Here is a 10,518-nt window from a genome sequence, read left to right as displayed (position 1 = left end):
CAGTCTTGGTCTAATGGTCTTTACAGCACACTATCATTTCGATGGGTATATTAGGAGTGGGAAGTGAGAGGGAAACTCTTCCTAAACCATAATGTCACACGGTCCCAGGCCCCACCCCACCACCCCAGTGGGTGCTCAGGAGCAACACCTCAGGAACAGAACGAGTGAGACACTCAGCTGACCAAGGTCATCTGTGCCTGTGGTTCACAGTAATAGAGAGCTGCTGCTGCTGCTAAGTCGCTTCAGTCGTGTCTGATTCTGTGCGACCCCAGAGACAGCAGCCCACCAGGCTCCCCCGTCCCTGGGATCCTCCAGGCAAGAACACTGGAGTGGGCTGCCATTTCCTTCTCCTATGCATGAAAGTGAAAAGTGAAAGTGAAGTCGCTGAGTCGTGTCTGACTCTTAGCGACCCCATGGACTGGAGCCCATCAGGCTCCTCTGCCCATGGGATTTTGCAGGCAAGAGCACTGGAGTGGGGTGCCACTGCCTTCTCCGAATAGAGAGCTACCTACCAGGTATAAACTCCCCTCCTCCCCGCCAATAAACCTAGTCTCAAATCCTGATAGAAGCACTACGTCCTGCCATCCATGAAAGGGCACTAAGAGTTACCCCATCCTAGAATCCTATGTCCCTGGGCCTTTGCCAAGCTCAGAAGCGGCAGAAACTACAATGGCAAAGAAAACATCACCACTGGAGCCACGATGGACTTCACCAAATTCAAAGCAAGTCACAAGAGGGCAGCTTCAAAATATATCCAACCTAGGACCTTAAACTTATTTTCTATTTAATTCCAAAATAGATTATTTTAAGTCAAACTTCATATAATTACACATGTGGGAGGAGACAGACTGAGCCTAACTGTAAACAAAGTTAACCACCAAAGTCAAGATGAACAGGAACAACAACTGATAAACATGGCAGCTCCCAGCAGTGAGCCGGGCCTGCCTCCCTGAGTCCCAGGGCAGGAGGCTCTGACAGAGTTCAATGAGCTCCATCCCAGATGTCACAAACCCCTAGAGGAGATGGTCAGGGAAAACGTTAAGAACCAACGGAAAGATGCTGGCAACCCGTCACCAGTGTGACAACCTTCGCTAGTGTGCTAACACACAAACACAGCGTATAGAGCAAAAAATCTTGAATTCCCAACAATACTGGTAGTAACTTTTAACCAGCATCCCGAGGCAAAAGGTCATCTATTCCACATACTTTTGCGTGAACTTATCATTTTCTCTCTGACTCAGAGAAGCTACCTCCTGATCTGTATTTTTCTGAGGGGAAGCAGGGGTCCTGTGCACGGATTTCTGAGCCCGTGGATGCGCATGTACTGGCCGGGAAAAAGACCCTGCTGGTATCAGCGGTGACTTCTGCCACTAGGAAATGGATCACAGGCTCTTCTGGAGAGTGGGGACTTCTTCCCAGCCAGACAGGTCATCACAGACCCCTTGTGCAGGTCGCCTTTGTCTCCCATTGGGTCAGAAACCCAGATTAACTTCTAAAGTGCCCTCCCCTGAAATCAGACCACTCAACATCCCGGGCAGCTAAAACAGTCCAGGCCTGATTCTTGCCAAGAAATGTTTTCCTGCAGGAGAGAAGGAGGAGGAGATGAAAAAGGGGTAAAAGATACAAGAGGCGTGTATGTCTGTGAATTACTGATAGGAGTTCACACTCGGGGAAAACAAGACAAGAAAAGTCACCAAACCAACCCTGGTGCAGGGTTTAAGTTTTATGATGATGAACAGGGGAGTCTGCTATGTGCTTAATGGCCTCAGGTAAGACAAATCTTTCAGGTTCCCAAATGGATAGCTCCCCTCCATCCAGGGTTCTACAGTATTTTTTTTTCCCCAAGAAGTCCAACTGTACTTAAGAGAGTCATCAATTCCAGTCAGCAGCTGCCACATCCCTCCCTGCACCCCCAGTGCTATTAATATCAGGACTCCGATTGTTAATGATTTTACTCAAAGTTCCCCGCAGCAGTTAAAACCAGGCAACAAGCTAAAACACAAAGGGGCTGGTTTTCTTCACCCATAATAACGCATTCTGCAATCCAGTGAACTTCCTGGGGTTTCATGTCGGCCGAGATTTTCACCTCTATCTTTTGTTTTGGAATGCCCACAACCCCTCCCTGCACGGACCGGCACGGCCTTCCTTTCTGGATGCACAATGCAGTAGGTAGCTGCTCTGGGGGTCAGCAGAACGCCGCACTGGTGTAAAGCCGAGAGCATGCCTGCCCCAAGAGTTCCCCAACCGGACTGGGTTCACATACAGGATCTTGAGGCCGACACCGCAGCTGCCTGGCACGGGCTTGCCAGTCTTTCGCGTGGAGGAAGCCCGGGGCCCGGGGGCCCAGGGCTGGTGCAATGACTTTGCACCGGAGCGTCCCCGCCGCGGAGGCTTGTCCTCCCACCTCGGCCCCACTGCAGTGTGGCACCACTACCCGGCAGCGCCCTGAACGCCTCCCCTCCCGGCCCAGGGCTCGAGCGGCCGACTCGGTCCCCCGCCGGCCCCCCGGCCCGGCCCCCGCCCGCCGGCCCGCCGCACCTTGGTCTCCTTCACGTGCTGCTTGACGCCCTCCGGGTACCACTGGACGCGCACGTAGCCGCGGCGCAGCGGGCTGGCCCGGCCCTCCTCGTGGCCCGCGCCCCCCGCCTCCGAGCAGCCTGAGCTCCCACGGCCCTCCTCCTCGCCCTCCGAGTCCGAGTCCTCGCCGTGGATGAGGCGCACCAGCCCGAAGTGCACCGAGCCGCGGTAACGGCCCGACACCAGGTCGTGGGAGAAGAGCAGCCGCTGCGAGCCGGCTTCGGGGCCGGAGTCCGAGGATGGCCCGGAGCCCGAGTCCGCGGCGGGTGTTGGCGCCGGGGCTGGGGCGGGGGTTGCGTCCGGGCTCGGGGGCGCGTCCGGGACTTGGGTGGGAGCCGGGGCTGCGGGCGCGGACGCTGCGGGATCCGCCATAACTGCGCTGCGCGAGTCTCGGGCGGCGGCAGCAGCGGCGGCGGCAGCGGCGGCGAAAAAGGCACGAGGAGGCGGGGCCTGCCGGCGCCGGGGGGCGGGGCCACGGCGCGCTGACGTGGCCTGCGTGCCGCCGTCGTCAGGGAACAGAGATGCGGTTGCTAGGGGCTACTGCCTGGTCGCTAGGGGACGCTGGAGATTCTGCCGCAGGCGAGGGGCGGGGTGAGAAAGGATGGCCTGCACGAGGGCGGGGCGGGGCGGGGCCCGAAGGAGTAAAAGGACGGAGAGAGGAGGCAGGGATGGGGACCCAGGAGCGGGAAGTGGAGTGCTCACCGAGGAAGAGGGAAGGGTTCAAGGTGGGACGGAGGATGGTCCGGAGACCGTCCGCAACACTTAATGAGCTCCCTGGACGTCTCCAGTCTAGTTCTAGGCACTGGAAGGGATACAGAAGGAACAAGATACAACCTCTGTCCTCTATCTGTTTACAATCTAGTTGGGAAGACGAAACATACACACATTAAATAGCTTAAAAGCAACTCCAAGGCAGCTTGTAATCAAGGGTAAATATAGAGTGTGTCTAGAGAGTACTGCATTAGGGAATTCCTTGCAGAGCCTGGAAGGTCATGACCCCTTAGGGACTGGTCAAGGAATTGGTGAAGGAGTCCCAGAGAAAGATCGGAAACAAGAGCAAGTGTTAGTGGCCCCTTTGGTTTGGCTTTAAACTCATTTAGATGATTTCAAAGCTCCTTGAGGCTTATGCGTGGCAAGAAGGAGAGGGGTAATTAAGAGTGTAAGCCATCGATTCCAATTTTGGGCATAGACACTTACTAACCTTATAAAGTTGGCAAGCTGACAAACTTCTTTTCACCTTAATTTTCTCATCTGTAAAATTGGGGAGGTAATAGCAGTACCTCTGTCATCTGGCAGTTGAGAGGATTAAGTGAAATAGAACAGTGCCCGGCGTATAGTTCCCCAATAGAGGAATTTTTTACATATTACATTATTATAATATTTCAAACCCCCTGCCTAGACTAACATTCTAGAGTGGCAGAATTCTTAGACTTACAATCTACTCCAGATTGCCATTTTAAAATATTAAAAGTAATTATAAAACAGAAGTAATGAGCATTCAAGAAAGGAAAAACATTTTTTTTTTAATTTAAAAAAAAGCGCACAAGAAGTGCAGGTGGCAACCTGAGTACTTGAGATGCCCTGAGTTAAGTACTTACGGAGTATTGATATAATACTGGGCATGGGATGGCTGTCAATGGATGTATATCTTGGAAAACTCACATACTAAGGTATAGGGAAAAAAGACTTAAGGAGAAATGAGGATATGATGGAGAGACAAAGCTTAATTCCCACATCATGGCCTTCCTATCCCAGACCACAGTGCAGAATATCCATCTGGAATTACTGCTGTAAGGACACAGTTCCCTACTCCTTTCCCCATAAAGACTTGGGAAGCTTAGTAGCAGTGACATAGTAGCTTCTGTTCCATCTACCATGTCCCTTTAGCTCTATCTCCTTGGCCCCTGATCACCTAACATTTGTCGATAACCTATTATTGACCCGCACTGTGGCAGACACATTCATATGATCTTATTTGTTATCACAATTCTGGATACAGGTGTCATCAACTCTTTTACCAGTGAGAAACAGGGCCCAAGGAATTCAGTGCCTTAAGGTAATAAGGTAGTAACTGGTAGAGTCAGGTTGGAACCCAGGTTTCCTGACTCAAGTTAAGGGTCTTGTCTTTTTTTTGGCCAGGCCGGGCTTATGGAATGTTAGTTCCTCAGCCAGGGATTGAACATTGGCTCTCGGCAGTGAAAGCTCAGAGTCCCAACTGCCAGGGAATTCTTTCAGGGTCTCTGTATCCATCAAGGGATGGGGGGGAGCAAGACCTTAGAAGGGGCAGGGCAGATCTTTGTTTGATGTCAAAAATCGGAGTGAGTTTTGCCTTCTACTCCAGCTTATGCCAGTGTTTGTTTTAATATAATAAGAATGTCCTTTCCTCCCTAATCGTTGAGTAAAATTAGCACTCCAGGAAGACGTGCCATGTTTATTCTGCAGCTTCTTATAATAATGGCTAATAATAGCTACCATGTATTGAGCTGTAACTTAATGCCAGGTACTATGATAAGTGTTTTACATAGATTACCCATCTTTACATAGATTTAACCTGTGAGGGAGGAAGTATCAGCCCCACTTTGTGAAGCACCACCCCAGACTATGCTGTCCCCCGTCCCCCACCACTACTAGGAACATGCTAGGTTGTAGGCAAGAGCCCTTGATTTCAAATGCTGATCCCTCCCTTGCTCAACCTGTTTCACGCTGGTGGATCCTTGCACTTATATGTGTAACCTGGTGCCTAGTAAGCACTGGCACTCAGTATTGGTACCATCTTGGTGGGTATATCAAATGTGTGAGGTTCCAAACTTCTATCGGGCCAGTTTCCCATCCTCTCCTCCATATACCTGAGGAGTTGAAGCTGGGGTGGGGAGAGCAGCCCTCTCTGGCCCCCGCCTGCCTGTTCTATCTCAAAGCCCTGTCTATCACCCGCAGTTTGAGCTGCATCTGAGCCCTTTTCCAAAGAGAAGCTCAGTACGTCCCTCCCCACCTCCAAGTGACCTTCAGTGACTTCACTCAGCCCTGAGATGCTCTGGACAAGGTGTGAGACTTGACTCCTTCCCAAACCCCAGGCCCCCAGCCATAGTCTCTGGCGCTTCCAGGCTGGCTAGTAGGGGGAGAAGGCAGTGGCACCCCACTCCAGTACTCTTGCCTGCAAAATCCCATGGGCAAAGGAGCCTGATGGGCTCCAGTCCATGGGGTCGCTAAGAGTCAGACATGACTGAGCGACTTTGCTTTCACTTTTCACTTTCATGCATTGGAGAAGGAAATGGCAACCCACTCCAGTGTTCTTGCCTGGAGAATCCCAGGGATGGGGGAGCCTGGTGGACTGCTGTCTATGGGGTTGCACAGAGTCAGACATGACTGAAGTGACTTAGCAGCAGCAGTGGGGATGATCCTGGATGGAAGTGACTGCCTGATTTTTATTTTCATTATTGTTGAATGGGGAAAAAAATAAAATAAAACAGACCAGTATTCCCCAGCAGAGAATCCCCATTCTCTCATGACCCCAGTACTTAGCCCTTCATGGAGAATAGAGATAATTCTCAGGAGAATTTTGCTTATTTACAAATGTGCTGCTGGAAACTTAGCCAGCCTGGCCACTCCCCTTGCTAAGGGGCTAGCTGGGTGCAGGAGGCAGTGGACCTGCAGCCCAGTGAACAGATCCCTGTGAAGCAGGCTGTGTCTTTCCCTGTCTTAACTGGCCATGGCCACCTCTCCAGAAACCTTCAAGTGAGCATGAGCCCCATGCTGCCCCCTGCCGGAGCCCTACCCTGCCTGACCTCTCCAAACCTCCGCGTAGGAGGAAATCCAGAGTCCAGAGAGGGCCCTTCCACCTTGCAGTGAGTGTTTGGGAGCTCTAGGCTGCCTGCAGCACTGGGGTCTTTGGTTGGGAAAGGCGGGGCAGGAAGGGTGTGGCCTTGGGGACCCCTCCCACACCCTCAGTGGCTGGTTGGAGAAATGCCTTTGAGGTCCACCAGTGGCTTGCTGTAGAATCATAGGCCTTTAGATTTCCTTGGTGGCCCAGTGGTTAAGTGTTTTGCCCCCCAATACAAGGGATGTGGGTTTGATCCCTATTCGGGGAAGTGAGGTCCCACACCCTGCAGGGCAACTAAGCCTACGTGTTGCAACAAAGACCCCATGCAGTCAAAAAAGGTTTTATTTAAATTTATTTTTAATTGAAGGATAATTGATTTGCAATATTGTGTTGGTTTCGCCATACATCAACATGCATCAGCCATAAGTATTCATATGTCCCTTCCCTCCTGGGTCTCCTTCCCATCTCCTGCCCCATCCCACCGCTCTAGGTTGTCACAGAGCCCTGGTTTGAGGTCCCTGTGTCACAGCAAATTCCCACTGGCTGTCTGTTTTACATTTGGTAGTGCTTATATTTCCTGTTACTCTCTCCATTCGTCCCCATCCTCTCCTTCCTGTGCTGTGTCCACAAGCCTGTTTATGTCTGCATCTCCATTGCTGCCCTGCAGATAGGGGTGTGTGTATGTGTTAGTCACTCAGTCGTGTCCAATTCTGTGACCCTATGGACTGTAGCCCGTCAGGCTCCTCTGTCCATGAAATTCTCCAGGCAGGAATACTGGAGCGGGTTGCCATTTCCTCCTCCAGAGGTTCATCAGTACCATCTTTAAAAAAAAATTTTTAAAGGCTCTTCTTGTTCCTGGAGCCTCAAGCCTTCTTGCTTTGATACCCTGGTTGAAGTAACTGCGGGACATGCCCAGGGTCACCCTGCAGCACAATCAGAATGAAGACCCGGAGCAGCTTGTCTTTGGTCATTCTCACTCCTGACCATGAGGATGGGTTGCAGTCCACTGGGTGAAACCCTTTGTGCTGGGGGCGACAGTGGAAAGAGTGAACTGTGAGTGAGAGCCCAGGATTGGCAGGCTCATCCTGCATCCCTCCTTCCTGAGGACTCAGGGCCCGAGGACAGAAGATCTGCCAGACCAGCTTGCAGAACAGGAAGAGGGCTGCTGTGGCTTAACCATGCCATGCTCTTCACCACCAACGCCCCGCCACCAAAGCATGGGCGCTTCCTGGATGACCAGCCATGGCTGCAAAGTGGCATCTTCTCCCTAAAACCCCTTCCTTCTCCCAGAGTCTTCATCCAGGTTAATGGCAGGGACACTTACCTGGGTACCAAGTTGGCCACCTGAGGGTCAACCATTGATATGGAGCTCCGTAAGGCAGCTAAGCCCAGACAATTGTCCCTCTACCCTCCCTTTTCACATGCAAATAGCCTCTGGCTGCTTCACAGGATGGGTCGGATGGGGCTGGGGTGATGGGATGGTGCAGTGGTTAAGGCTGAGGTTCTGGAGTTAAATAAACTTGGGTTTGAAGCTTGTGTTGCCGCTGACTCGCTATGTGACCTTGGACAACTTATTTTACTTCTCTGAGCTTTGGTTTCGTTTGGGAATGATAGCAATATCTACTAGATAAGGCTGTTAGAATTTAACTAACATGAAGAATTGGAGATGCTTTGCCCGTGCCTGGACTCTGTAGGAGCCTGATCAACGTTAGCTGCTGCTATTAGTTCATCTCCCCGCTTACCACCTTGTTCCCAGAAGACTGACATGTAAACCCCACCATCTGACTTCTCAGCTTAGTGTCTGCGTGGCTTTCCACGGTCCATCAGGGCGTGGTACTCGGGGCCCTTCATGAATTCCTCCCAGCTGCCTCCCGTCATGCCTTCCACCTCTGCACCCAGTACACACCCTCTATGCTGCAGCCTCAGCTGCTCACGCCACTAGCCTGCCTTTCCGGTGCCTCTGTGCTTTTGCTTGTCATTTTTTATTCCTCTACTTCAGCCCATGGTTTTGCGTAAAGAACTCCTTTTCATCTTATGACGTCTTCCAAGAGCCCCCTTGTGCCCACTTATTCCTCCACTTACCTAGTCGTACTTGCCTGATTGCATTTATTTCACTCTATTAGGACCATTTGTTTGCATGCCTGTCTCTCCTGTGGGACTGCGTCTTCTTTGTACCTTTGTAATCCAGCATCTAACACAGATCTGATTCGTAGTAGGCGCTCAAAGGAGTTTTGTTATGAAACAAACTCATAGACATAGAGAATGAACAGACTTGTGGTTGCTGAGGGGCAGGAGGATGGATTGGGAGTTTGGGGTCAGCAGGTGCAAACTCTTACATATAGAATGGATAAAAAGCAGAGTCCTACTGTATAGCCTAGGGAACTATATTTAATACCCTATAATAAACCATAATGGAAAAGAATATGAAAAAGAATGTATATCTATGTATAACTGAATCAGTTTGCTGTGCAGCAGAAATGAGCACAACATTGTAAATCGACTATACTTCAGTTAAAAAAATTATCTATGTTGAATGATTGTGCAAAACAAGCCAACCTCTCTCAAAGGCCCCGAATATGCCAACAGGTCACTGGACACCTCTGTCTTTGCTCAAGTCCCCAGTTCTTCATTTTTCCTAGACATACACCCCACTCAGGCACACTCACCCTACACACACACACATACATATGCACGTGTATACCCACACGTACACACATACATATGTGCTGCCCCTTCCCCAAGATTTTGCTGTCTCATTAAACTTTAGTCTCTAGATCTGGGCTGCCCTCTGCAGTAACTCCTAAGCCCATGTGGCTCTTGAGCACTTGAAATGTGGCTGATCTTGGGCTTCCCTGGTGGTCCAGGGTCTAAGACTTGGTGCCCCCAGTTCAGGTGACCTGGGCTTAATCCCTGGTCAGGGAACTAGATCCCACATGCCACAACTAAGAGTCTCCATGCTGCAGCTAAAACTTGGAGAAGCCAAATAAATAAATATTTTATAAATAAATAAAGTTATTTCGGCATCATTTAAAAATGTAGGTGGTCCGAACTGACATGTGCTGTAAATGTAAAATACCATGACCCTTTTGTCATCCTTCATCTGTATTTTGTATCTATTCTATAATAAATAATTATATAATATAGAAACAATAAATTTTTTTTAAAACAAAAGGGTCCTCAAGTATAGAGTCACATATACTTGGGACCACACTGTACCACAACTTTGTACTCTTCTTTTATAATTCAGGATATTTTATTGCATCAAGATACAAACTCAGTATAAAAAGAAAAAAACAGAATATGAAATATGTGTAATAATTTTATATTGGTTACTGTCGACCATACTTTCTGTCTACTGGGTTAAATACAATATCTTATTAAAATCGAGTTAACCCGTTCCTTTTGGTGTCTTCTCATGAGTTTACTAGAAAACTGAAAATCACATATGGGGCTCGGGCTCCCAGGCTCTTTTTAGCGGCCAGCTGGGCTCCAGATCCTTGGGGAGCTGTAGGTCCCTTCTTTCTCCAGGAGGTGGCGATCTCTCTCTGCTTTTGACACCTCCATTCCAGAAAGGTCTGGAAGGTTCCTGAGGAAACTGTGTACCATGGCAGATACTGAAAACCCTAAAGAAGGACAGGCCCACATTCAGCCTATCTATCCAAAGGAGGCTTCAAAAGAAATCCACAGGAAGTCGAGCTACGTGTCATCCTCACCAGCAGAAGACTCATCACCTAGCTGATAGAATCCTAGTCTATGTATCTCTCGCTGCCACACATTCAAGGCAATCTCTGTTTTCCAGGGATTTATAAGCTGCTTGGAGCTTGCCCAGTGAACCTCCTGCACGCAATTCTCCATCTCGGTCTCCATCCCTTGGAGAACCTGCTAGTGACAGGTTAAGGTGGGAAATGTCCATTTTTGCTTAGTCACTCAGTCGTGCCCAACCCTTTACAACCCCATGGACTGTAGCCCACCAGGCTTCTCTGTTCATGGGATTCTCCAGGCAAGAAGACTGCCGCGGGTAGCCATTTCCTCCTCCAGGGGATCTTCCTGACCCAGGGATCAAACCTGCCTCTCCTACATCGGCAGGCGGATTCTTTACCACGGCGCCACCTGGAAGGCTGGCA

At 50.0% G+C, this 10,518-nt stretch overlaps 1 protein-coding gene across 2 annotated transcripts in view; it reads right to left on the bottom strand.

Annotated features, from left to right (window-relative positions):
* The window catches only part of UBE2O (ubiquitin conjugating enzyme E2 O), a 48,901-nt gene extending 45,876 nt beyond the window's left edge, over window positions 1-3,025 (bottom strand). For both annotated transcript variants that reach the window (XM_020915636.2, XM_020915643.2), the window contains exon 1: window positions 2,539-3,025. In XM_020915636.2, coding sequence (XP_020771295.1) covers window positions 2,539-2,949 — 411 coding nt within the window. In that variant the 5' untranslated portion in view covers window positions 2,950-3,025. The remainder of the gene's footprint in view (window positions 1-2,538) is intronic.
* Window positions 3,026-10,518: the final 7,493 nt, after the last annotated feature.

This window comes from Odocoileus virginianus, chromosome 17 (genome assembly GCF_023699985.2).
Source record: "Odocoileus virginianus isolate 20LAN1187 ecotype Illinois chromosome 17, Ovbor_1.2, whole genome shotgun sequence".
In the NCBI taxonomy this organism is placed as follows: domain Eukaryota; kingdom Metazoa; phylum Chordata; class Mammalia; order Artiodactyla; family Cervidae; genus Odocoileus; species Odocoileus virginianus.
Note: the sequence above shows the minus strand (reverse complement) of the source record. Positions and strands in the feature narration are given on the sequence as shown.